Source organism: Gracilinanus agilis, chromosome 5 (assembly GCF_016433145.1).
Source record: "Gracilinanus agilis isolate LMUSP501 chromosome 5, AgileGrace, whole genome shotgun sequence".
NCBI lineage: Eukaryota > Metazoa > Chordata > Mammalia > Didelphimorphia > Didelphidae > Gracilinanus > Gracilinanus agilis.
The window spans coordinates 307,714,489-307,742,158 of record NC_058134.1 but is presented as its reverse complement, the minus strand read 5'-3'; the positions used below and the strand labels follow the sequence as shown (position 1 = coordinate 307,742,158).

General features: G+C 47.4%; 1 protein-coding gene and 1 pseudogene across 1 annotated transcript in view; one reads left to right on the top strand and one right to left on the bottom strand.

Annotated features, from left to right (window-relative positions):
* The window catches only part of SCUBE1 (signal peptide, CUB domain and EGF like domain containing 1), a 233,593-nt gene that overhangs the window by 63,111 nt on the left and 142,812 nt on the right, over positions 1-27,670 (top strand). The window contains exon 4 of the mRNA XM_044679293.1: positions 7,756-7,890. Coding sequence (XP_044535228.1) covers positions 7,756-7,890 — 135 coding nt within the window. The remainder of the gene's footprint in view (positions 1-7,755; positions 7,891-27,670) is intronic.
* On the bottom strand, positions 17,998-18,365 carry LOC123250602 (annotated as a pseudogene).

Here is a 27,670-nt window from a genome sequence, read left to right as displayed (position 1 = left end):
CTCAGGGGATCTCCGGTAGTGTTTTTCAGGAGCCAGGAAACGGAGGCTCAGAGGGCAGAAGAGACTCGCCTAAGGTCACATAGTGAGTCACAGCCACAACTAAAATCAATCATGCATTTTACAGGATTATGGGATTTAAAGCAAGAACTGGGCACAGAGATAGTCAAATTCCTCCCTCCTCCCCCATTTTATAAAGGGTGAAATGGAGGCTTTGATAGGAGCCCCAACTAGCCCCAGGTCCCATGGCAGCAGTAATAAGAATAACAACCAACTTGAGAAGTTGAAAGGTTGTAAAAAACCCTATAATCACTTTAAAGAAAAAAAACAACAAATCTCTTGGCCAAAGAACAAAAAGGAAGGTTCTGCTCAAAGTTCCAGGAGTCAAAAAAAGGAACATCATTGATTTCATAATTCCTGAACGGAGGCCTAAAAGTATCATAAGCTCCATCACACGGCTGTTATTGAGAGTCGTCAAGAAGCCTTGGCTTCTGGTCATCATTAATGGCATGTTCATGGAATGGAACTACAAGGTGTCCCCAAAGCCTGAGTGCAGCTGTAAGCTTTATGAGTTTTAATATAAAACTTCTCTAAGACTTGGGCAACACCCTGAATATATAAAGTGGACCTGGTTAGAGTGAAAACACTAGCGTATTCCATGTCCATATGAAGAATTTGACCCTTTCCAAAATGGCACCCACAAAATAGTGCCAAGAAAAGTTCATATAAAATATGGGGTTTTCAGGAAGATCGTTTAAACTCTTGTCAAAAACCACAAGTGGTTCTTGCCATATTGCCATATTGCCATCTCAGTCTTCTAATCGCCAAGCTTCCCAGCTAGACCGAGTGGAGCCAGGCTAAGGTCCCTGTTACCGCTCCCCTTCTTCCTGCCATCCTGAACTTCTCTGGAAGATCGTTCAGCATCCCTTACAGATGATGAACTCACAGCCCAATACTCTTGTGAGAAAATGCTATGATTTTTTCGACTTGGACAATGGTGTTCCAACCGAGAAATAAAATGCTAATCGTAGAAGAGAGATTTATCCCAGGACCATTTCTATCTCAGATGAATCAAAACAAACAACCAAAAAAAAGATGAGAAGAAAAAGAATCATACCAAGTGATGAAATAGCTATCAAAAACAGCCTGGAAGGGGGCAGCTGGGTATCTCAGTGGATTGAGAGCCAGGCCTAGAGACGGGAGGTCCTAGGTTCAAACCCGGCCTCAGACACTTCCCAGCTGTGTGACCCTGGGCAAGTCCCTTGACCCCCATTGCCCACCCTTACCACTCTTCCACCTATGAGACAATACACCAAATTGGTACAAGGGTTAAAAAAACAACAGCATGGAAGTCTCAACTGATTCTGAAGAAGAGATGGATATACTTAGATTGGAATTCCAAAAAGTTGTTTTAGAATTTGATTGCATAAACAAACTAGCAAACAAATTTATAGTAAAATGTCATTTAAAAGCTAGTATCTGTCATCTCTGTTATGAATGAACACATCATCGTCCCATAATACTTGACAGAAAGTATAAAAGTATATTGGGACCAGCACGGGGTGATATATGTGGAACCTGTTACCATGAGAAGACAATAGGAGAAGAGGTTGAGCTATCAAAGAATGTCCCTAAAGCCACCATGGAAGAAGTGACTTGAACAAACCATTGAAGATCTATGGTCAGGGCCTGGAAGATGGCATTAGTGCCTAATTGGCACACAGTAGAAAACATGAATGCTCTGTTACACAATTAGAGAAAATTTTAAAAAGAATCATGTTGAGCAATCAAGAAAGTGAAAGTATATCAAAAACTCAAGGTTCTCTTGATCAGCACCGGAAGGCCAAAGTTAGAGGGTCAAGGCATAAATAACAAAGTAAATAATTCAGAGCTGATCAAGAAAGGATGAAATTAAGCAAGGAGCAAGACAGAAGCTGTGAAGAAGGAAGACACAGAAAATTCCTGGTCATCTACATGGCAGAAGAAGCCCACTAGAGTGAAATTTAAAATTGGATCACAAAAAGACACAGAATACTTACGCACCATTAACATAATGAGAGAAAGAATATTAATGGAGGGAACTGAAACTCTACTCTCTGTAAAACTGGAAAGCAGCAGGGAGAGGGGAAGATCATACATCTATTACCAAGGGGCAACAACCCAAGGGCTCCCTACCCCATACAGACCAGCTATGAGTTTATGCTCTATGTGTAAAAGTCATAATTTTTATCATGAAAAAAATCTATAAATATATTTTTAATTTTTTTTAAACTTTTTTAAACCCTTAACTTTTTGTGTATTGTCTCATAGGTGGAAGAGTGGTAAGGGTAGGCAATGGGGGTCAAGTGACTTGCCCAGGGTCACACAGCTGGGAAGTGTCTGAGGCCAGATTTGAACCTAGGAACTCCTGTCTCTAGGCCTGGCTCTCAATCCACTGAGCTACCCAGCTGCCCCTATAAATATATTTTTAAACCCAAATATTTGTTCCAAATAGTTCCACAAGTGAAAAGGGAAACTTTTTGAGGATTCGGTAATTATCGAATGCATCTAACACGTATACTTCCTTTGCTGATTATTGCAAAGCCTTTGACTCGGTTGCATATATAAATTTGCAAACTAGATCCAAGTATAATCAGAATACTTGATGTCCATATGGAAAAATATTCTCTTTTTAAAACATGCCACCCATGTAAGAACTTCAAGAATAATTTCTATACAATATGGGAATTATTCTTCAGTAAGACAGTTTAAGTCCATTATGATCTCTCCTAAATAGAGCTATTGCTTCTTAAAGAATAAATTGATCTTGAATATTTTACTAATAATGATATATACAGACAGGTGACAAGCTATGTGACTTCACTAGAAAGCAAATGAAATAATTCCTTCAACTTGTGAAATCTTTTATCAATGATATAAAAATATTATTTGGACTCCACAAATATAAAAATTTTAAAATGTGTAATGCAAAGAAAAGAGACTGAAAACTCCACTTTGAACCAATAGATGAAGGTCATAGCTAAAGATACCTTGCTCTCCTTCAGGCAAGATAAAGGTATCACCGAGAAGGCAATGACTGTATCCATTCAGAGACTTATTGGCATTTTGAAATCAAAGATAGGAAGAACATGTTTAAAGCAGTTAACTTAGGCACTGAGGCTGTACAATGTAGACAGTGCTAGATTTGGAAACAAAAAGTCCTGAGTTCAAATCTTGCTTCTGACACTTAGTGACTATGTGATGTTGGGAAAGTCATTTAATCTTTCTCCCCGTTAATTCCCCATCTGTAAAATGCAGATGATAATAATAGCATGTAGCTCACAGGATTGTTGGAAGGATCAAATGGAAAGCAAATCTTTAGAAACTACAGAAATGTTAATTTTTATAATTATTACGATTAACACGAACACAAACATTAACATGGTGCCAGCCTTGATACTTCTCAAATGCAAAATGGGCTGTGGCAGATTTGGAAAATACCGTAACAAAAACCTGTACGGTCTTAACAAAATATAGAGGCCATTGCCCAAGGCAGATGTAGAAAGATGCACAATTCTACAACCAAAAGAAAGAGATGGATTGAAAGGATGGCTTTGAGCATGTGATCAACAGGTCAAAAACTTCTGAAATAAGCAGATGTCATTCCACTAAGCAATGGCAAAGACCGATGATAATACCCCGGATTAATTTAATGCAATCGAATGTTTCTTACCCCTGGATGGAGCCTAGGAAATGGTGAAGACCCAAGAATGGAAGCCAAAGAGCCTCCCCAGATGATGTCTGCATGGACTTCCAGCTCTGTGTCCACAAAGAATCAAGGAACCAATGTCTGGATTGGGTAGATTTCTTTGGGGAAACAGAGTAATTCATGTGGGCAATCCAGGACCAGATCATTGCCACCAGAAACTAGAAAATAGCCATCATTGTGGAGCCTGCGCTCAGGAATCAATGGAGATTATCCAAAGAAAGGGTAGAGAGGATGCTCCTATCTCAATGCAGGAGGAGGAAAATTAACACCTACCAAATACCGAGGAAGACATGACCAGTATCTAAAGCTGTATCTCAGGGGCTAGCTCTCTCCCATGGCAGTACAGATAACAATTCCTTATACTGCAGATACAGATCACAAAGTGTCTTGGAGAACACAACCAATACGCTGTATGGCAAGTGGACCATTGCAGTAGACAGATCTCTTGCCCCAAATTATCTCAGCATAACATTAATTTATAAAAACTTAAGAATGATCATATAGATGCCACTAGCCCATCACCTTCAAGGTTTATGGAAGGAAAAGCTTTCCAAGATTTTAGAGCTCTGGAGGGGAGGAGGGAATCAAAATCACCTGGGGACGAGACGTAGGGGCATCATCCCTGCTTTCCTGTCTGTTGTACCAAGGATACTTTCGATGAATTTAAAGAGGAGCTTATATGTGAATTGGTTTCTACTCAACCCCAAAAGGCAATTATTTTATCCACTTCTGCAAAAGTTCCATAGAACACTAAACAAAAAAAGAGTAACGGCAGGATGGCAACTTGTTTCAGATCTGTTTCTATCTGGACTCCATCAAGAAGATGGTGAAAATAAGATCATGATGGAGGTGGTGAGGAAGATGAGAACAGAAACGATAATACAATCTGCCTTGAAATCAGGAAGAACTGAGTTCAAATTCTATCCCCTGACACGTATTGTCTGTATGTTTGGGTGAGTCACCTAACTTCTCAGCTACTCTCCAAGACCACAAATTGTGTCATGGTTTATGTTCTGAATGGGTTATGGAGAGCTTCTTCACCAGAGGTGTCCTATGCTGAGAAAATCATGGCTCCATCTACATTTTTAAGAATGAATAATTATAGCATAAATTGATAGTACTTTAAGGTTTGACCAATGTTTTATATGTCATTTCTTTTGAGCCTCACAATAATTCTGTGATACAGGTGGTTACAGGAATTATTACCTCAATTTTACAGATAAGGAAATTGAGGCAGGTAGAATAGCTGGTCGTTGTCTCAAGTGGGCTATGAACTCAGGTTCATAGAGAGCCAGGCCTGGAGATGGGAAGGCCTAGGTTCAAATCTGGCCTCAGATACATAATAGCTGTGTGACCCTGGGCAAGTCACTTAACCCCAATTGCTTTGCCCTTACTCCTCTTCTGTCTTGGAATCTATACTTAGTATTGATTTTAAGACAAGGTGAGGATTTAAAAAAAAAGAAGAAGAAATAGCTTGGCATTGTTGATCATGCTTAACATGGTCAGGAAGAGCTGGCCTTAAGTTCCCAGCTCCTCTCTTTTGCCAACTGCAGCATCCTCGGGGGGAGGGTCCCATAATCTCTTGATCTCCTCATGGGAGAAGCTGCAATGGCTCTCCCTGCCTCCCAGAGTGGGCATGTGGAAGGTGCTTTGCAAATCCCAAAGCACCCTGGCAGTGGGAGTGGTTAGTAAGCAGCAGAACGGACATGTAGACCCAAGTCTTCCGGCTCTAAGAACAGGGCTCCTTCCTTCCCTCTTTCCTCACACCCCAAACACAGAATCTCCTCATTCTAACAGGAGGCAGTACAGGGGCGATGCGGGGAGAACGCACAGTCCAAAGACATGGTTCTAACCCTCCAGGTTCTCTGGTCTAGGTCTCACTGCCTGAGAAACGGGGACAAACACAAACCCAAGCTCTGTTTCCATCACTAGCAGGTGTAGGAATGGATGCGAACAGGTTCTAAAAGCTACGGCCCCGTGCTCGCCTCTTGGTGGGGTTTCACTGCCATGAGGAGCTTTCCAAGTGGGACCTGCCTCGGCTGCTACGGACTGGCAACAAGTCTGAGGCTTTGTGTCTTCGAGAGTCGCTTAGGGCATAGCAAAGGTTAGTGACTTGCCCAGGTCACATAGCTGTTCTGTGTACTGTGGAGGACTTGAACCCAGCGCTTCAGTGCCTTCCCCATTTCTCTCTCCTCCCCCCTTTTCTCAGTTTTCTCCTCTCTCTTTCCATTTCTTTCTCTTCCTGCCTCTTCTTCTCTATCTCTGTCTGCCTATCTCTCTTAGTTGCTATTCAAATTGGGACAAAATGCAGTGGAAGTGGGCCACCCTCTTAACTGAGACCCTCGTCACCTCTGACCTAAATTGTTGAAGCAGTCTCCTAACTGGTCTCTTCACTTCAAGACTGACCAGCCTGCCGGTATGATTTTCCTTAAGTGCAGATCTGAGCATGTGACTCGTCTATCTAGTCAACCAACTCTGCTGGCTTCCTTTTTCTTCTGAGATGAAAGAGGAACTCCTCCATGTAGGCCCCAACCCAGTTGGACGATCTTCTCTCCCAGCACTCCATTGGCCGGCCAAAACGGCCTTCTCTGCTTCCTCACCCACATTCCATCTCCTCTGTCAGCCTCTTTCCTCCCCCAACTGTCCGCCTTTGCACCGGCCAAGCTCCTTGCCTGGAAGGCCGCCCTCCTTGCCTCTCTTATAGCATCCCGCCGCCGCCTCGGGTACCATCTTCTGGATTCAATCTTTCTTGATCTCCCCAACTACTAAGAATCCCCTCTCAGGCTTCTTTGCATATATTTCTTTTATTTACATGTCAATACAATTAATCATTGTTTTCTCCTATTTTGCAATCCCGGTTCTCCCCTGTCTTCCCCCCCAAGATGGCAGGCAACGCGATGTATCACACAGTGCATATTCCTTGTAGACATTCATCTCCTTGTGGAAGAAGGCATGTGTCATCCTCTGAATATACTTGCCGGGATTGATCATTTGTGCTGCAGATACTTGTCTGTGTACTTGGGGTCTCTCCCACACGAATGGCAGCCACTCTTTGCCAGTAGAGAATATGTCCTTCTTTGTACTTGTATCCCCAGTGCTTAACGCGGTCCCTGGTACCTGAGAAGTGTTTCATTAATCCTTGTGGATGGACCGATCGACCCAATACATTGTACTAGGAGTCAGAACCCCTGGATTCTAAACCCGATTCTGTTACTAACTGGGTCACTGAGCCGTTGAGGTAGATTCTCTGGACACCAGCTCTGTCATCTGAAAACAAGGCTTTACCAACTGCTGTAGCCTCAACCGCTGCGCCCCAGCGTGAGAAGAGAACTTGGAGATCGTAAGATCATGGATAAGAAGCTGGCAGGGCCTTGAGAAGCCATCTTAGAAGACGCCATGGCCATTCACTGCATCCCAGGCCATCTCCAGCCATCTCCAGCCATCTCGCCTTTTGGCTTGCCAATGGACTTCCAGGACTCTGGGAGAGAGAGTGAGGCCGATGACTTTATGCAACTCTGCGTCACCTAAACCGAATTCATGGGCAAGTCGGGATATCATCCTGGGGTGTTATTGGTCATCTTTGAAAATGAAGTAACAATAAATAAATAAATAAATATATCTGTACCAAAAAATGAAATGAAATTTAAATTAAAAATTAAAATTAAAAAACTTAAAAAAAGAAAATGAAGTAACAAGCACACTGGCCAGGCACCAAGTAAGGGAGCAATACGTTCAGACTCCATGTTTTTGTTTTGTGTGTGTGTGTGTGTAGATGCTGTTTCTACTGACAAAGATCGAGGATCTGGGTTCAAATCCTAGCTCTGTCCTTTGCAGGTTATATAACCCTGAGTAAGTTAGTAACGTGCCTCGGGCCTCCCTCCTCATTTATAAAATGAAGGAGCTGAACTGGTTGATGTCCTAGTTTCTTTGCTGCTGTTTGCTGCAGAGCTGATATGTCTTAAGGGTGCTGAGGGTTCACTCATTCCTTCTCTCCTTTTTCTCGGGCTTAGATGTGGACGAATGCCTGGATAACAATGGCGGGTGTCAACAGATCTGTGTGAACACGATGGGCAGCTATGAGTGCCAATGCCGCGAGGGCTTTTTCCTGAGTGATAACCAACACACCTGCATTCACCGCTCCAATGGTAAGTGCCTAGGAGGAAACCCACCTCCTGCGCCTCCTGCTGGCTCTCTCCAGGCCTAGAGCTAAAGCTGGGGTCATGGTGGACTTGGGCCAAATCAGGAGGGTTTTAAGGCTGCAGAAACAGAATGTGATAGGACACTGAACTCGAGCCATCTTTGTCTTCTCTTCCGCTCCCCTCTACCTGGGTCTGCTGGTGGCAGATTCCCTTCTGTGGAGGACCCTGTTCAGTGCTCTCCTGGCTTCCCAGTGTGCAGTCCTGGTGGGAGAATACTGCTATTGCATTTAGGGAGGAAGCCAAATGAAATCCCCTTGTGCTCTTCTTGCTTTCACTCCTAAACAAGCTGTATTAATGGGCTTCCTACAAAACCCTGTAGCAAAAGGCCCCGGTTCTGATTGGCATGAGAGTAAGTGCTTCAACTATTTGCTCTCCCAAATGGTCCTGGACATGTCTTGTTTCTCTCCCTTCCTTGGGGTAGGCTCCCAGGCTCCTGGTGCTCATCTTTTCTGGGAGGCAACAGAAAGAGTGGAGAAGTCCATCAGGGAAGAGTTGGAATCGGGGGAGGGCGGAGAGAGAAGATAATTAATAAGAAAGAAAATATTTCGGGGAGAACAACTTGGCCCTCGTAGTACTAAGGCTGAAGAGCCCCTGGGACTGACTGATCCAGGAGCACAAATACTCTGGTGCAGGCATCGTTTGGGGGCTGACCTCATGCTTGGCTGTGTCCCTAATCTAGACTGAGGCAGAAGGTAGGGGAGGTCAGTGAAAGGGACACGGGGCAAGAACAAAGGCTGGCAGGATCTTCAGATCCCCAAGAAGCCTTATGTACTGGAAAGAGCAAAGAACAAGAAATCAGAAGAATGGGGCTGGAGTCCCGGGTGCCCCTCTTAGGCGACCTGGGGCAAGTCCTTTCTCTTCTCTTGGCCTCAATCCCTTTGTGTCCAGTAAGGGAGCTAGATAACCTCCAAGGTCCCTTACATTTTGGAGATCTGCCTGTATGTAGGAGCCAGTTCATGTGGATTCTCCTTCAGGAAGCCTTCCCTGACTGGCCCAGCTCTTAGCGCTCTCTCCCTCCAGAAGCAGCTTAGGCTACACTGTTCGTTGGTCCTTAGCACATTGCCTCGTCTGGTGATTTGTAGTTCGTTGTATCCGTTTTGTCCCTTTTCCCCACATGGACTGTGTGACCTTGGAAGGCAGGGGTCGGGTCTGATTCTCCTTTGTTCCTCAGTGACCGGACCGGGTTCTGCGCACAGTAGGTGCCCAGGGGCCATCTCCCATGTTTAACATCACTCTCCACAGGCAGGGTTTGATCCAATTCGAAAACATTTATTAAGAACCTGCTGTGAACAGACCCTCATGCTAGGAGCTGGGGAAGGCGCAAAGACTTCGGGGGTCTCTGATTCCGTCAGTCGGGGTACTTCCCCTATCAGTGCAGGCCTCTCTGGCTCGGTGGATCCTGAAGCCAAAGCATTTTGTGGCCGTGGCCTCCTGTCATGCACCGGCCTGTGGATGGTTGACTGGTCTCAACCGTTTAAATCTGGGTGGGAAGAGAGAGGGACAACAACCTCATGGAGTTTGGGGGAGACAGAATGAGGCGAGTCAGAGGGAGGAGCGGGGCGAGGAGAAAAGATAACGGCTCAATTTGAGATGTCCAGTGGGTGGCCCTGCTAGAGAGGCAGGTCTGAAGCTTGGGACAGATGTCAGGGCTGGAGCCAGATGTTCGGGAGTCAGAGAGACGATGGCCATTCCATCCTCTGGGGCCGAAGACACTGGGAAGGAGGAAAAAAGGAAATGAGCGTTTTTGAGGTGCCTGCGGGTCAGGCACTGGGCTAAGGTACTTTACAGATATCTCCTGTGATCCTCGCAACAACTCTGGGAGCTGTGGCCGTTCTGATCCCATTTCTCAGAGCTCAGAGTTGGGCTTCTTTGGTGTGGTCCTGGCCCTGGGCACCTGCCATAAATCAAAATCCCTCTGACCTCACCTAGAGGCAGGAAAGTCGCCCCCGCCATTGCGGTGTTTGTTGCTGGGCCCGACGGGCATGAACCGAGCAGCCATGAACCCAGGGAGCCAGGCCTCATGAGCCAGACTGAGCAATGTGATCACAGGGGAAGGAGGCCTGGGGCAGGCTGATGAAGATCTCGGCTCAGCTCCTGCCTGACTCTGGGCAAGTCATTTAGTTTCTCTGAATCTCAGTTTCTTCATCTCCTGGGAGGGGAGGGCTCGGGAGGGCTCCCGGAGATACTCTCCGTAGAATGTTTCACAAACTCCTGCTGGTTATTGTTATTCAGATGATACCGTGGATACTAGCACTGGAAGGTAACTTGTCCATTTTCATCCATTTCATCCATGAGAGAAACTGAGGGGAAGGGCCTCGCCCAAAGTAGCAAAGCCAGTTCTCCTAGGCCCAAACCCAGTGCCCACATGACCAGAGGACCCCAATAATCTTCCTTACTTAAAGGTGGGAAAAAAATAAACTTGGCTAATGTGACAGAAATTGCTTTATTAGAACCATTAATGCTAGTTTCAGATTTCTAAGCGTTTATTTAGAAAAGTTCTGAAATGAAAACGATTTGCTGGGAATCAGACTTCTGTGAATCCCATCCGGTGGCCCCCTTTTTCCTTCTCGGGCAAAATCCAAAGCTGAGAAACCCAGTTCTTTGGCCTGAGTGGAGACAGAGCTGAGCCATTCCTGGGAATGGTGTATTTAAAGGTCATTATCTCCAAGGCCTGCCAGTCATTTTGCTCCAGATAAATCGTTTCCATTCTGGGCCTGTTTGGCGAATGGTGGGGGGGGGCTTAATGGAAACCACTTGGCTGGGCTGCCAGTGCCATCCGGATTTCAACTTGCACTTTATAAAAGTCCCCCTGCTGTAAGGAGAGGTCTTGGCGCTGACCAAGATGGAGCCCAGAAAAGGCCACTGGAACGTTCCAGACGCAGACCGGATTTTATAGGGCCTGAGCAAATTGATGGGAAAGGAGTAAGAGGATTTTTATGGCAAGAGTAGCCATAGTCAGCAGCAGCCACGGTGGGGTGTGGTGGGGAAGGTTGACAGCTACAAGAAGGCATCAAATTTGCCAGGTTAGGCCCCGCTTTTTGCTTTGAACCAAGAGAAGAGATGAGGGGCAAACAATCCACGGGGCTGTCTTTAAAGGTGCTGGGTTCAATCCCAGCTCTGTTCCTTATGACCTAGAGGAGCTGGGGCAAGGCAGCTAATACAATAATAAGGAAAGCAGCTAACATTCATAAAAGCCCTTCGGGGTTTATGAAGTCCGTCTCCTGATCCTCACAGTGACTGAGGTGACTAGCACAAGGATTGTTATCCCCCCTTTACAGATGAATAAACTGATGCCCAGAGAGTCAAAGAATCATAAGTCAAAGAATCGAGAGCTAGAAGAGGCCTTAGGAGCCAGTGTCCAGCCCACTCATTCTGGGAATGAGGAAGCTGGTGTCCAGAGAGGTTCAGTGACTTGCCCCCTGCCACACAGTAAGTTGTCAGAGGTGGGATTCTGAGCCCGGCACTTCCTAACCCCAAACTGTTCACTGCCTTATCCACTCCCCCACTTTGCCTCCTCCTTCTGCAGAAGACAAAACTCAGGCCCACAGAGAGTCAGTGATTTGCCCAAGGTCTAGGAGTGAGTCAGTGGCAAAGACTGGCCTAAACCCTCAGCTTGCAGGACCCTGGGTCAGTTCATCAGTGCCTGAAGCCTGAGTGGAGTGTGGAGCATCTACGTGTAGCCCCCAGCTTCCCCATCACATCATGCTAGCTTCCCTGCCACAGTTCCTGCCTCTAAACTGGAGGCTGAAGAATTGAAGCTTCTTTATCAAAGCGTTACCCGAATGAAGATTGTGTGCCGAAACCATCTAAGCCTCTTAACTTGGGTGAATTCATCTGAGTTAGCAGCGGAGTTCACTAGGGTCAAAGGCCCAGAATACCGGGTCCAAGAGAGAATTCAAATCTCTCTGAGCCACCCTTTTCCCCAGGGCCACAGACACCATCCTAGTGTCGTGGAGACCCCCTCCTCACCTCTTACCTACACTTGCAGTAGGCAATCTCTCACCACTCCAACCCAACCTCCATACGAACGATTTCCCCAAAGTGCAAGGCAGGGGGCATTAACCCCATACTCGCTAAACTTCCTGTTCCCCATAAGGGCACATCGAAACTGGCATCTCAAACTCCTCACGACCCTTTTCTGGTCTCCTTTCTACATGTCTACAGCCTAGCCACGTGGGCCTCCTTACTGTGTGCCTCAGGACCAAGGCTCTATTTCCCATCACTCTTCCTTTGTTCTGGCTGACCACTAGGCCTAGAATTGTCTCCCTCCCCTCCTTTTCCTCTTAGAATCTCTGGTTTCATTCAAAACCCAGCTCAAGCCCCCGATGAATGGCATCTTCTGATATCCACGGACTCGTCCCTAGTCCCTCCAACAGCTAGTGTCTTGTGTCTTCTTCGCTAAGGTTATCCTCCGTCTACTTTGTAGCTTTTCCCTTCCTGTATAAGTACGTGTTGTCTCCTCCATTAGAGAGTAAGCTTCTCGAGGGCACGGAGGTCTTGGTAATCCCGCCTCTTTGCCCATAACCTGGCGCATAGCAGGTGTTTAACAAATGCTTGTGGTTGGACCCATTGCATTCTAACGAATATAGTGCACTGGAATCTCCAGACTTGGGATAAGAGAACAGCAGTGCCTTCTAGCCGCTCCAAAAGGATGGAAGGTGCCAAGATTTGGAGGACTAAGTTGGTGGAACACTAACTAGGCCAGTTGGGTAGAACATAGAAGTGTGTGCAAGGAAGGAAGGTGGAATCAGCCTGGAAGGGGTGGTCTGGAGACCATGAAGGCCTTCAAGTGCTAAGCTGAGGAGTCTGTATTTTATCCAAGGGGCGTTAAAGAACCTCTTAAGATTCTCAAGCAGAACAATTTGCTTCGACGTGTGCTATCGTAAGCTTATTTGGGCAGCTGTGAGGATGGGTTGAAGGAGAGACTCTGGAAACCGGGAAACCAAGGAGAAGGTTGTTGCTAGAGTCTAGATAAGAGGGGGTGAGGGCCTGAGTTGGGGCCCTATGAGGGAAGAGGAGGTAGAATTGCCAAGACCTGCCAATTGACTAGATAGAGGACAAAGAGGCAAAGAGAGACCTCGTTGGACTCAGGATAGTGAGAAGAACCCTCAGACTTCTGTGATCCCTCAGGGCCAGTTTGTGCAGGGCAGACTGCTCTCTTTCAGACATCATTCCAAGTTCTCAGCAACCAAGAGGCATCATAGGCAGGGTCCACTGTCTTGGTTATTGGGATCATGGCCCAAGGACGTAGGGTGGAAAATTCCAGGGAAGCAGATCCCAAACAATCAAAGCTGGCCAACAGAAGGCTAAATCCATCGAATGAGGGAGGTATCCTATCCTGCTCCTCACTGGGAGTCTTCAGGAGGTTTGAGCACTGGTCAGGGATATCATCAAGAAAACAAGGGCTGGATGAGGCTTTCCAAGATGGCGACTCCCAGATCTAGGATTTGAGGGTTTTGAATCGTGGATGCCAGAGCTTCTCGAAGGAGACCTTGTTCCTTCCTTGCTCTTCCCCTTCTCAGTTTTTTTCCTACATAACTATTTTGTATTTACTCTAGATCTACTTATGTGTGCCTTTGTAATCCCCTCCTCTTTGAGTGAAAGCTCTTGGAGAGTGGGGATTGTTTCATTGATGCTGGTAGCCCCATAATGCCTATGCACAGTGTCTGACCCCTAGTAGGTGGTTAGTAAATGCTTGTTAATTGACTAAAGGATTGATTTTTCTCCCCTCCTTTCCTCCCTCTATTCAAGCAACATTTCTAAGGATGGACTATCTAGGTGTGATCACACTCAGTCTAGTAGCAGGATAGGAAGCAAACACAGGCAGCTCGAATGATATGTGAGAGATATCCTGGAAAGCTGCAATGTGCTGAGTTCTGAGCAAAGGAAAATCCTTTGTGTCTGGGAGAATCCAAGAGGGCTCTGTGGAAGGAGGGATACTAGAGATGGGTCTTTTAAAAAATCCTGCCCTCTGTCTTAGAATCACTACTGTGTATTGAGTGAGGGCTAGACAATGGGGGCGAAGTGACTTGCCCAGGGTCACACAACTAGGAAGTGTCTGAGGCTAAATTTGAACCCAGGACCTCCTGTCTCTAGGCTTAGCTCTCTATCGACTAAGTCATCTAGCTGACCCCTGGAGATAGGTCTTAAAGCATGGATAGGCTGTTTGTAGGTGAGGATTCCACAAAGAAGAGGGAGGAAGAAGAGGAGGAGCACAGGCACAAGGGTACGAACAAAATCAAGTGGCAGGAAAGCAGAGTTGGTGTCTGGGAATGGAGGGCAGAGAATTTGACAGATGAGGAAACTGAAACGAACAAGGTGAAGTGACTTGCCCAAGGTCACACAGCTTGGACATATCTGAGGCTGGATTTGAACTCAGGAAGAGAAGTCTTCCTGACTCCAGGCCTGAAGCTCTGTGCTGCATGATGCTACCTAGCTACTCCTTGAGGAGAAAATTTAGAAGTTATCAGACCTACAATTCATGTGTGGAAGCTGTTCCTCCCCTGAGGACCTGTTAATGGCTCCTAGGGATCATTTCCCAGAAGGCCTCATGAGACTGCCAAGGACTGGTCCCATCTTGATGGGAAACGCTTGTTTGGCCCCAGGGTGGAGTCTTGATTGTGGCACCAGACAAGCATCCCTGGGTCAGGCTGCCAATTCAATTCCTCTCTCTCTCATCCTGCTTCTGACTAGATGGAGAGGAGGTAGGAGAGTCCCTTGTGAGGAGGATCAGCTTTTGAAGCATCTGAAAGCACTTGGTGCTGTTTCTCTAGTGGGTGTCCCCAAACTGAAGATGGAGAAAGTCGATGCATGTGGGCCCTCTCACAGAAGCTGCTCTGGGAGGAGGGAATGCAACAGTCTGGCCAGTCTTGGAAAACAGCAGAGGCCTAAAGGTTCCTCATAAATCACCCCCACCCCAAGTCATATATTGCCAGAAGGGTCTTAGAACAGGGGGTGTCAGAGCTGAGAGGGCTTTAGAACAAGGGATAACAGGGCTGGGAGGGAGCCTAAAACAGAATATTAGAGCAGAAATGAAGCTGACATATCAAACTCCCTGCACCCCCATTTTACACAGAAAGGGTTAATGATTTGCCCAAAGACCATCCCGGAGATGAGACTAAAACCCAGCTCTCCTGCTTTGCCTCAGTCTTGAGCTTTTTTCATTCCGCCACAGTGAATTTAGAGGGTGACAGCAGATATTTAACTCGAGCATGCATGCAAAGAATTTAAGCTGGTTTTAAAACAAAAAGCAAAAGCCTCCTTGTGCCCGTGATTGATTGACCTGTTCCATTTGGCTAGCTTCATTTCTCCTTTATAGTCCTGGCTCCAAGACAAATGCAGCTACTCAGCTTCTGTGCCCAGCACTCTCGGGCCCTGGCGAGTGATAAACAGCTCCTCAGGCAGCCCATAATTTCCAAAGGAGTGACCTTTGAGCCCCAGTGGCTAAACGTTCCGTCTCTATGAGGCTAGTGGGGCTAGTTTCTCTCAATCGTAAGGACAGAGCACTCACTCCCATCTTCCCCCTGGGCCCACCCTGCATTCTCTTTAGTGGAAATAAAACCAAAAGCATGGGAGCCAGGGCCAAAGGAATGATGTGTGTGTGGATTTAAAAGGCACGACAATGGAATTTTCTGACCCCCAATTTGGAGGATCTCAGAAGTGGGGAAAAGCTTGTTCAATTGCCTCTCTGAACTTGAACACTTCCAGGGATGAAGAACTTGCTCTCTTCCAAGGCAGCCCACTGTTGGACGGGTCTCATTGCAGGAAGGTTCTCCTTTGCCCAGAGTACAAGTCAGCTTCCTTTCAACCCTGCCTACTTCTGCCTTCTGAGGGCAAACAAAACAAGTTTGATCCCATCCTTACCTTCCCCAAGCCAACCCTTTCAGATGCTTGAAGACCACCATCTTCTCGGCTCTAGACTGAACGGGCCCAGTTTGGCCTTTACCTTCCCCACCATCCTGGTCATCCTCCTTTAGGTGCACTTCAGTTTATCAATATCCTGCCTCAATTGGGGCCCCCCAGAGAATCCTCCAGATTAGATATATGAACAGGAAAGAAGCCAGAAGCCCTGATCTGGACCCCATGACTCTCCATCAGTTTTTTTTTTCTTTTTCCTCATTAGTGATTTATATTGAGCTTGTGGTTCATTCAAACCCCCAGATCTTTTTAATTTGGTCATGCTTTCTAACCATGGACCTGCCCATTCTCCACAAGTTGAAATGCCCTAGTTCTCCTCCTCCATTTCATCATGGAGTGGCCATGACCCTGGGTTCTTGAAGGCTTGGGCAGTGGAGCTCTGGCAGGGCCTATCCTGTTGGCAAGGCTCATAGCTCAAGCCCAGTGGCTTGTCTGGTCTGAGGATAAGCCTAGTATAATGTTGCTGTCTTCAAATATCTCAGAGGCTTCCATGATGAAGAAGGGTTCAACTTGTTTTGCTTGGCCCCAGAGGGAAGGAATAAGGAGAATGGAGAGATGTTACAGAAAGATAGACTTTAGCTCAATGGGCAGAAATATCTGCTGTCTAGAAATGGAATCTGGACTGCCTTATCATCAGTTCAATGCATTCTTCCTCACTGAAGCTGTTAAGCAAAGGCTGGATGGTCACCTGTCAGGAAGGCTGATGAAGGAATTCTGTTCTGGGGGAAACTGGGCTGGCTGCCCTCTGAAAGCTTTTCAACTGTGAGAATCTAGGATTCAATCAACTTCCTATCTATTTCTCAGAAATCTTCGATACTTAGGACATGAACAGATAAGAGCAGAGGAGGAGGAATGCTAAGACCAACAACCTCACAGAATGCTTGTGAAGGGCTAAAAGTCATATAAGGACTGGTTGAAAGAACAAGGAATTCTTAACCTGGAGATTAAGGAAAGGGTGGGCAGGAGAGCTGGTCAGTGACCAAAGGAAGAGAGCTCAGAGCCTTCCCAGAATTCCAGAAGCAGAAGGATGCTTAGATACCAGCTAGTCCAACTCCCTCATTGTAGAGGGGGAGAAAATGAAGTTCAGAGAGCAAACCAAGGGGCCAGTAAGCATCAGTTAAATGCCAGGCACTGTGGTAGGTGCCAGGAGCCCAAAGAAAGACAAAAATAGACCCTCAAGGAGCTCACAATTTGAAGGAGGGGGATAACATACAAACAATGGTACAGAAACAAGGTAAATGGGGAACAAAGTGCAGATGATCTTAGAGGGAAGTGGGTGGGAAAGACTTGTTGTTGTTGTTGTCGTCGTCGTCGTCACAACCCTTTGTCAGGGATATCTTCATTCTGTGACTGGCATGAAATGGTAATGGCAAGGCCTCTGAACCCTAACACCACAGCTGGGGAGGGAATAGGTATGAGGTCAGGGGAGTACAGAGAAGGGGCCTAGATGAAGGGTCCCCCCCCCAAGCAGACCTAATTAGCAGCAAGTCCCAAAGATTGGGAACGGCCCCATCCATTCCATTCCCTTGGGGCTGCTCCCCAAATGCAGGAGGAGTTCAGAGACAGTCACCATGGCTCTTCTTGAAGGTACACTAGGCTAAGGCTGACCCCACCTGCCTCTTTCACATGGTCCTGGAAGTACTCAGTCCCTGGTTGAGGGAACATCCTCTTCTTCACTGGGTGAGCACTGAGGCCCAGGCTGTGCCTGGTGAGAGTCTCTTGGGTGGAGAGAATGGGATTGCATGTGAAGAAAAGGGGTTCTTCGGAGAGTAGTGAGAGGCCCTCGGTACCCCTTCTGGCCTCCTGCTACCCAGAAGAGGGAGCAAATTGAAGACATAATTCAGTCATCTATGACTAAACTGAAGGCAGTGACATTTTTGAGGCTTCCAGGGACTGCGTCTTCATTCTCGGTCCTTTCTGACATCCCACTCTCCTGCCCAGAAGAAACAATATTTCCTTGGACAATATTTCCTTCTGCTTCTGCCCATTCATGAGTCCATTTCATTCATCCTGACAGCAGGGACACTGAGGCTCCCCAATTTCAGAAGGGTCTGGGAAACTGCCATGGTTCCTGGGCGGAAAGGACAGCAGAACTGAGGTGCAGAATGATGCACCTCCTGAGTGCAGGGACTGAGCCTAGGACACCAAGGTCCCTGGCCCAAGGCTCTGCCGGGCCCAAACAGTCTGGATGGCCTGCTGGTTCTTAAACTTGACCAGAACCAGGGTGATCTGTGTGTTCCAGCCAGGGTCCTCGAGGGGACAAGGGAAGTCGATCTCCCCGCCGTCCTCCATCACCAGGGTGAAGGCGATGTGCTGCTCGGTGCTCTCCACACACTCCACCCACTTAATGATCGAAGCTGGGCTCCTTGGGCCGCCCGCCGGTGCCTCTGACCTCAAAGAGCTGCAGCCCCTGTTCGGTCAGCACACACTGCTTGTTTCCAAAGCTGCAGCAGCCCCCTGCTGCACTTCTCCAGCACCCCCTCCTTAGCTGTGGCTGTAGTCATGGAGGTTCTGAACCCTTTTGCCTCCTGCTCCTCATACTCTGGTCGTGCCCCTTGGGACTGGCCCCCTGAAACTCTCACTGCCAACCTTGCAAGCAGCAGCCAGAGATGGGTAGGACAGCTGGCGGGTGCACCCCGAGACTGATTGCACTGTGCCCCCCTTGATTTATGGCCGTCCTGCCTGGCTGTGTCCTGTGTCTGCTATATAGCCTCTGCCCCTAATCTGACCGCAGCCTCAGAGGTAGCCTTCTCGATGGCACCCCAATCTTCCCTGCCTGGCAGACTTCTGGCACTGCTCCGTCGACCCCCGAGCCCCCAGCACCTGTAGATCCAGTCCTCTCCAGTCCTGCTGCGCCCGTTCCCTGCCGGCCTGCCTGTGTGCCCCTCTCTTCTCCCTCCCTGTGTTCTCTGTCTGGGCGCTGAATGGGAAAGACTTCTTGCAGAAGGTGGGACTTTGGCTGAGACATGAGGGAAGCCCAGAGGTGAGACAAAGAGGGACAGAATTCCAGGCAAAGGAATAGCCAGTGAAAATACACAAAGTTGGGGCAGTGAGGTGCTGAGAGAGGAAAGAGAGAGATGGAGTGGATAGCCTGGAGACAGGAGGTCCTGGGTTCAAATTTGGCCTCGGATCCTTCCTATTTGTGTGACCTTGGGCAAGTCACTTAACCCCTATTGCCTAGCCCTTACCGACCTTCTGCCTTGGAGCCAAGACACAGAATTGATTCTAAGATGGAAGGCAAGGTTTTAAAAACAAATACAAAAGTTGGGAGATGGAGTGTCTTGTACAAGGAATAGCAAGGGGACCAGTGGCTTGGGATTACAGAATGCTTGCAAGGCAAGTGACTTTTCTAAGGACATACTGCAATTAGTCACTAGTAGAACAAGGCCTAGAATTCAGGTCTCGGGACTTCCAATGTGATACCACTCTGCCTCCATATACTACTAATCCCCTGCTTGAGGGCCAGTAGATAACCTGGTCTGACCCAGACTTCTTGGCATGCATTCTCTTCCCAGCTCCCTGGCTTTGCCTGCCTGTTCCCAGGGCTTTGACTGCTCTTCCCTCCAAAGTCCACAGAGAACAATCGTCCTGCAGTGGAAAGAGAGGTAGATTTGGGGTCAGAGCAGTGAGTGTTCTGGGACCTTTTGGGAGTCACCTGACTTCCTTGGGTCTATACTTCCTATTCTCTGAACTGAGGCCTAGATGACTTCTGAGGGCCCTGCCCCCCTAGATCTAAGAGCCTAGGAAGCATCACCCTCTGAGAGCCAAAGAGGGGTCTATTGCTCTGTGTCAGAGCCATGCAGCAAGGAATCTTCTTCCCTGAAGCAGAATTTGAAAGGAGGAAAAGCCCATCCCCAACAGGCTGGCCCCAGAGCCATCGGGGGCTCTTCTCACATGAAGGACACCACTTGTTACAAGGATTATCAAATGGTCCTTGGGTGGCTCTGAAAAGAATTGAATAGCACAGAAAATCAGCCAAATATCCTCATTCTAAGCCCAGCTGAAATGCAGAGCCGGGCCTGTTTCAGGCCCTGGAAATAGGAGAGATGGAGCAATTTCAGTTACGTTGGCAGTAAGGGCCAAAGCCCAGAAGGATCTGGGGGTTAGCAAAGGCTGCTTCCGAGGAGACATGTCTTTGGGTCGGTCCCAGTTCTTTAAGAGGATTCCCCTCTCCAAAAAAAAAAAAAAAAAAAAAAAAAAAAAAAAAAAAAGAGCAGGATGGATCTGAGATCTCAGGATCTGAGAGACAAAAGGCTGCATTTCAGTGAGATTTCCACCTGGCTTTGTGACCCTCAGATTATAATTATTATTACTAACTCCACTGTCTGGGGTGCTTTTATATCTGCATTGGGCTTGCCCTCAATTGTGCCCATTTTGTAGAAGAAGAACCTGAGACAGAAAGGTGAGGTGCTTTGTCTAGGAGGGGCCAACAATGCTCTTCTGATTCCAGGGCCAGAATGCCTTCCATTAAGCCACGCACACTGGGGGGCCGAGGCTTCTGCCCAAATCAAGCAGACCCAAACCAAAGCCCTCCCTTGGTGCCCCCTTTGAAGTCTGCTTGTTCTTCGGCAACAAGAAGGTCCGGTCAGGAGGAGGAGGGGAATAACTCCCTCCCCCATACACACGCACCTATGTAGCCTTGAAGGAAAGGTATATCTGAGTCCCCAAATGCTAGCTCAAGTGTGTTGTTCAATGTTTCTTTCTAAAGAAACTGGAGCCCTGGTTTGGGGGCCGTGAGAAGCCTTCCCTGTCTCCAAGGCAGAGACAAAAGAACAAGCAACTCAGAGAGTAGGATCAGAGATGAAATGGGTCCAAGCAAAGTTTAGGCAAGCTTTAGTCAAGGGCAGAAGGATAGCCAGGCCTAGGGTCAGAGAAGAGCCTGGTGACACTGGACAAAAAGGACAGAGGGAAAGAAAGAGCCAGGGGTCAGATGACCTGGTAGGAGTCATTCCCTCCACTTTCTAAACTGCTGAGAATCTTGGGAAAGAACGTTCCCTGAATGTCCATGAAGGGCCTGGGATGTACAAGGCTGAAGCTCCCCAGGCTCTTCAAGCCTCTTACTCTGCTGGGCTGCTTTCCTCTAAGGCAGCTCCAGTTTGTCAGGGCTCAGGCTTAAAATAGGACACTCGGGATCCAAGACCCTGGTCTAGATGTGGTCTGGCCAAAGCTTATGCTGAAAATTGAGGGCAGGGGGGTGTCTTGGGGTTAAGAAGGTGGCGGAGGAATTTAGCTCTTGCACATGCAGTCAAGCAAAGGATTAAAAATAGCCCAAGACTGAAAAGCCATCAAGAAATCCAAAGAGTAACTACGGTCAGTGCCATCATCCAGCCCAAGAGTACACAAAAGGATAGTCAGAAGCTGGTGGGAACCCACCCCCAGAGAAGCCAAGAGTAAGCATAAGCTGCAAGTCTGGGAGCCTGCCCAGACCAGAGACGTCCCAGGGCTACCTGAAGGCTGCAGCACTTTGTATCCAGGAGCGGGAAGCCTGAAGGGAGTGGATAGAAAAGCTTTAAGGGGCTCAGAAACATGCAGCTGCCAGACTGCTGTGCCCACTGAGGCAGGTAGGGGAGCAGGGGGCATTCTGTCTTAAATGACCCCAGGGGTTCAAAGTCCCTACGAACCTGAGCCAAGATACTCCAGAGGGTCCTGAAAATGTACCCCTTGGAACCAGGAGCTCCTGAAACCTGCCAGCACTCTGAGTGCAGACATGTCAGGAAATGAAAGGGAAGAGATGAGCTAAATGAGGTCAGGACAAAGCAGAGGCTGACCATTCCGTCCAAGAGTCTGGGACAGAGCAAATGAACATAGTAGTTCATTTATAGTTCATAGTGCCCAATAAACCCAAAGTCCCCAACTACTGTGCCAGTTGGTCAATAAAAACTGCTGGGAAAATGAGAAAGCGGTTTGCCAGAAACTAGGTTTAGACCATGCTCTTACACCATATGCCAGAATTACCTCCAAACAGTTTTGGGCCCTAGGTATAAAAGGACATGTCATAAGCAAATTAGAGGACCAGGAGAGCAATGCCCTTCATAGCAATGGAGAGGAGAAACGCTCTTGGCAAAACACGGGGTAGAAGGGATCACAGGAGACAAAATGGATAATTTTAATGGCACAGAGCTGAGAAGCTTCTCCCACAAATAAAAAATAATGTTAAAATTAGAAAGAATACAGTAAACTGGGGGAGGGGGAAGCTTTGCATTAAGTTTCTCGGAAAAAGATCTGCTAGCCAAGATACACAGAGGAATGATTCAATGGCATAAGAACATGAGCCATTCCCCAAAACGTAAGTGTTCTGAGTAAGTTCTGAGGCTATACTTCACTCTCATGATTAACAAAGATGACAAACAAGGAAAATGATAATGATCAAAAGGATGAAGGAAGCCACGCGTGCTAATACGGTGTGGGTGGAGCTCTGGAAAGCAATTTGGAATTATACACCAAAAGTCACTAAACTGTATGTTTTCCTTTTGACCCAGTGGGGTCACTTTGGCTTATATTCAGACACATAAAAGAACTGAGGAAAAGACTCATCTGTACAAAAGTATTTCTAGCAGCATTTTTTTGTTCTAACAGAGAACTAGAAATAAGGTGGTGCCCATTACTTGGGGAATAATTGAACAAATTATAATCTCCGAGTGGAATTAAATGTTACTGTGTCATAAGAAATAAAGGAAGGAATGGATTTAGAGAAACTTGGGAAGGCTTCTATGAACTAATACAGAATGAAGCAAGTAGAACCAAGAAAATATTTTTTTGAAAAACTACAGTGCTGGAAATAAAAATGACTTTAAAGAAGTTAAGAATGCTTGATTGATATAATGATTAGTCCACAGTACCAAAGGACCACCAAAGAAGTAGTCTTTCTGCCTAGGGACCAAGAGGTGAGGGACGAGTGTTACAGAATGAGACATGCATTTTGGGATAGAGCCACTGTGTGGATTTCTTTGCCAGACTCTGCTCATTTACTAGGAGAGAAGAATTTTTTAATGTTTTGGGGCTAGTTGTATGACCCTGGGAGAGTCACTTAACCCCAATTGCCTAGCCCTTCCCTTGGAACCAATACTGAGTTTCGATTCTAAGACAGAAAGTAAAGGGTCTTTTTTAATGTTTTGGGAGACAACAAGGAAATGCTAGTGATGGTAACACCAAAAAGTGGGGTATTTGAAATACTTTCTTAGTACACAAAAGAGAGCTCAGAGACACAAACAAGGAGAGCCTTGACACAATGAATTTATGAGATACTTTTAAAAACCCTGTGTAAAAGATAGGTATGATTTCAGCTGCAGTTCTCTTTTTGGATTCTTCGTATGTGGAAATGTTCCAGTTTGTTAGTATGTACCAGTAATAATAGCTAACATTTACAGAAGCACTTACTGTATACCAGGTACTGGGCCAAGTACTTTACAATTTTTATCTCATTTGATCCTTACAGCTGTTACTATCTCTATATTGCAAATGAGGAAACTAAAGTAGACAAAGGCTAAATAAGTGATTTACCCGGGATCACACTGCTGATAAATGTCTACGGCTAGATTTGAACTCGGGTCTTCCTGACTCCGTGCCCAGCACTCTACCCCTCAAAAAAGGAGGAAATGAAGGGCAACAGGGTCAGCCCTGAATACTCTAGAACTCCAAAATAGCAGATCAGATTGGGAAATTCAACATTTGTTGGAGTTTAAACTGATTTGGACCCTGGGTTCCCTGGACTTTTTCCTGACCCTTTAATCCTTGCGTCTTAATGGCCCCATGATGTTGAACCTCTCATTTCAGACCACAGGCATGTGCCTCCTGCTACAGGCACCTTCTTCTTATTGTTGTCCAGTGACATAATAGTCCACATTTTATAGCATTTTAATTTAAGCATTATTTTTATAGCATTTATTGCAAACCACCATATTCAAGTCTTAGTGCTTTGGTAACTTTGAAGTGCCCTGAGGCTTTGGGGACACCTTGCAGTGTTTCATTTGATCCTCGCACCATGGGAGATAGGTCCCTTTATTATATATAGGCACCCACTGGAGCGCTAAGGACACGGCCGAGGCAGGCGGGAGTTACGTGGCTTGTCCAGGGTTGCACTTGGACTCTGCAGCCTGCAGTATGATATTTGGCCTTCTGGACATTAGCTTTCCACTGCTCTGCCGGTTTTCCAACCCATTCCATGAAGACTTTCCTAGCCAGTGTGGTGCGTGTGCTGAGAGGCAGCCATGTGGCCAGCGGGTTCAGCCCAGTTTTCCTACAAGGCTAGCCCAGACTAGAGAAGGCTCATGGGGTGGGAGAACTGTCTCTGCTCCACAGAGACAGTATATAATAGCATAGAGGCATACTTGTTCTTTGGAGAAGGGAATCCAACTTCTTGTTGGCCCCAGAGGACAGGTAGCAGAGCCAGCTTGGCTCCAGGGAGGGAGATGAAGTCCTTGAAAAGTCATCTAGAAGAGGTGCCTTCTCTTTCTTTCCTCTTGGCCTCTTCCCACCCCTTCACAATCTGGCTTCCAATCTCATCATTCCACTCAGTGGCTCTCTCCAAAGTCTCAAAGTCCTGTGGTCTCTTCTCCATCCTCATTCTCCTTGACTCTGCAGCCATTGACACTGTTGATCATTTTCTCCTCCCTGACACCCTCTTCTCTCCAGGTTTTCAGGAAACCGTCTTCTCCTGGTTCTCCTCCTACTTCTCTGACTGCTTCTTCTCTGTCTCCTACCCTGGATCGTGCCCTCTAACCATAGGTGTCCCTCACCGTTCTGTCCAGGGCCCTCTCCTCTTCTCCCTCTAGACTACTTCACTTGGTGATCTCATTGACTCCCAAGGAGTTAATGATCATCTCTATGCTGATGATTTTCAAATCTCCCTTTCCTGCCCCAAACTCTCTGCTGACCTCCATTCTCAAATCTCCAACTGCCTTTCAGATACCTAGAACTGAATGTCCAGCAGACATCTTAAACTCAACCTGTCCAAAATGGCGCTCACTATCTTTCCCCCTAAACCCTCCCTCCTCCTACCCTTACCATTATTATAGAGGGCCACATCCTCCTCCTAATTCCTCCAGCTCCCAGCCCAGGAGACAGCCTGGATTCCTCATGATCTCTCCCTCCCTCCCATATTCAATCTGGTGCCAAGACCTGCTGATTTCACCTTTGCAACATCTCTTAACTGCCCCCACTTCTCTCCTCTGCCATTGGCCCCACCAGGGTACAGACCCTCATCACCTCATCCCTTGATTACAATAATCTGCTTGGGGCAGGGATGTCTGCCTGCCTCAAGTCTCCCCCTTCCCAATCTATCCTCCTTCAGCTATTGAAGTGATTTTCCTAAAATGTAGACAGATCTGGCCATGTCATCCCCTACTCAATAAACTTCAGTGTCTCCCTATTGCCTCCAGGATCCTATAAAAAAAACCCCTAACTTAGCATTCAAAGCTCATCCTAACCTAAGCTCTCCGCCTTTCCAGCTCTCTCACACTCCCTTCCTGGCACATACTCTTCACTCCAGTGACACCAACATCCAGGCTGTTCCATCTCGGTTCAGGGTATTTTCTCTGGCTGCCGCTCAGGCCCAGAATGATCTTCCTCCTCGACTCTGTCTACTGACTGGCTACCATCTCATCCTTTAGCAAAAGCCTTCCCCAGCCCTTCTGATTCTCTCTGCCTTCTTTTTGTTTTTCTGATTCCACGATATTTTATTTTCTTCATTACATGGAATAATTGGCTTCATCAAACATTTTCCCAAATTATGAGACCCAAACCATCCCCCTTCCTCCTCCTCTCACTTCCCTTTCCCAACTCCGAGACGGCAAGCAATTTGCTCTGCCTTTGTTTTCTTATTTCCTATTTATCCTGTGTAGTGCTTGTTTGTATCTATTTGTTTGTATGTTGTCTCCCTCCACCCTCATTAGTTGATGAGCTCCTTGAGAACAAGAACTGTCTCTGGCACTTTGCACAGTGTCTGGCACATAGTAAGAGCTTAATAAGTGTTTACTGATGTTGGGGAAAATTAGGAACTGGGTCTGGAATCAGGATATCCTAAATTCAAATCTGGCCTCAGAGGCTTTAAGGATGTATGACCCTAGACAAGGCACTTAACCTTGGCCTGCCTCAGTTTCCTCAACCGTAAAATGTGGATAATAATATCATCAACTCCCAGAGTTATTGTGGGAACCAAATGAGATGGCATTCCTTGCTTTGAACCCAGAAGGCCCTATAAAAATGCTTATGTCCTCCACCTTCCCCTCTACCTTCCCAGTGGTGGAAGGCTATTTCAGAATGAAACAGGCCATTCCCGGAGCTCCTCGGTTTCCCTTCCCTGGACTTGCTGGATCCTTGGCTTTAGTCATCCCTCGAATGAAGCTGGAGGTCCTGGGAGCACCAAGCTAAGGCCAGGCTCTCCCTTAGTCACTTCCTCCCCTTCCTCGGAGTGCCAGCATCCTGGGGGAGGGGATGGCATTCTCACTTAGGTGAGGAATACTTCAGCTGAGGGTCTGACTTCAAACAAGGCAGCCTGTGTGCTGGCTGAGGCATCAGTGGGAAAGGCTGCAGGGTTGAGGTCAGGTCGGGGATTCTCCAGCTTGCTAGACCCAGGCCTTGAGCAGCTGCTGGGCCCTGTCTAGGTGTGAGCCTCTTCAAGAGACATGACCAAGGATGGGTATGGTGAAGGGGCTCCCTGAAGTGGCCAGCTGTCCACTGTGGAGATCACCCCTCGTGGATAAGCTCCCAGCCCCTCCATCTCTTCATCAAGCGACATTGGACAAGGCCCAGAATCCTTCCTCCTCACCACCATGCTGACGTGCTCTCAGGTTAGCTCCTCTGCACACATCATCCTGACACCTTCAAAGAACTCTGGGAAGGAGCTACTTTTTTAGGTCCTGGCCTGTGACCTCCTCATTATTAGGGAAAACGTATATCCCCGGTGCATCTCGGCAGCCTATCAGCTCTAACTTCAGAGCCTTAAGGAAGAAGCTAGGGGCCGTGGGAGGTTAAGGCAAACAGCCAGTTTGTGTCAGAGGCTGGACTTGAACTCAAGTCTCTCCTGACTTCCCTAGGCCTGATGTGAAAATGACGCAAATGCCAGCTGAACTCGATTGATAGTTGGGCTGTCTCGGTTTCCTCCTCTGTAAAATGAAGGAGCTGGACTAGATGGCCTCTGAGATCCCTGCCAGTCCTCAGGCTACATCTAGCTCCTGTCTGGGGTCCTCTTCATCCTCTATGCTAAGGCCCTGTGGAAGGTGGGGGACAAGAGATGGCGTCTCAGCTCTCCCATTTCATACCAACGGGGCTTTGCATTCTCTGGCCTTCTGTAAACTATGGGATGGTGGTCCATGCCTGCCCACCTCCAGAGGTGGTTGTGAGCAGAGCACTCGGAGAGCCCTATGGGCCATCAGAGGCCAGGAGGTCCAACTGGAGGGAACGAGAGCCCCCAGGCTTGTCCAGGAAGTCAGCAGTGAGGAGGAGGAGGGAGGAGAAAGAGGAGGAAGAAGAAGAGGAGGAAGAGGAGCCCCTCTCATAAAGCAGATCCTCTCCACTTTGCGGGGAGCTGGATGGTCAAGAAACTTTTGTTTCCATAGAGGCTCAATCTGCGTCTTTGCGCCCACCCCCATGGCTACTCGTGGAGCCACACAGGGTGAGGCTGCTCCCCCTTCCACAAGACAGGCCTTCAGGGCTGAAGACAGCCCTCAAAGTCTCCTGTGAGACCTCCTCCCACCAAAGTCAACTTCCCCACTTCCTTCAACTGAGGAATGTGAATCATCACTACTAATAGCACTAGGGTTGCTAGTATTCTAGACTTGGGGACGGGGGTGAGAGGTGGTGAGGGGAGACA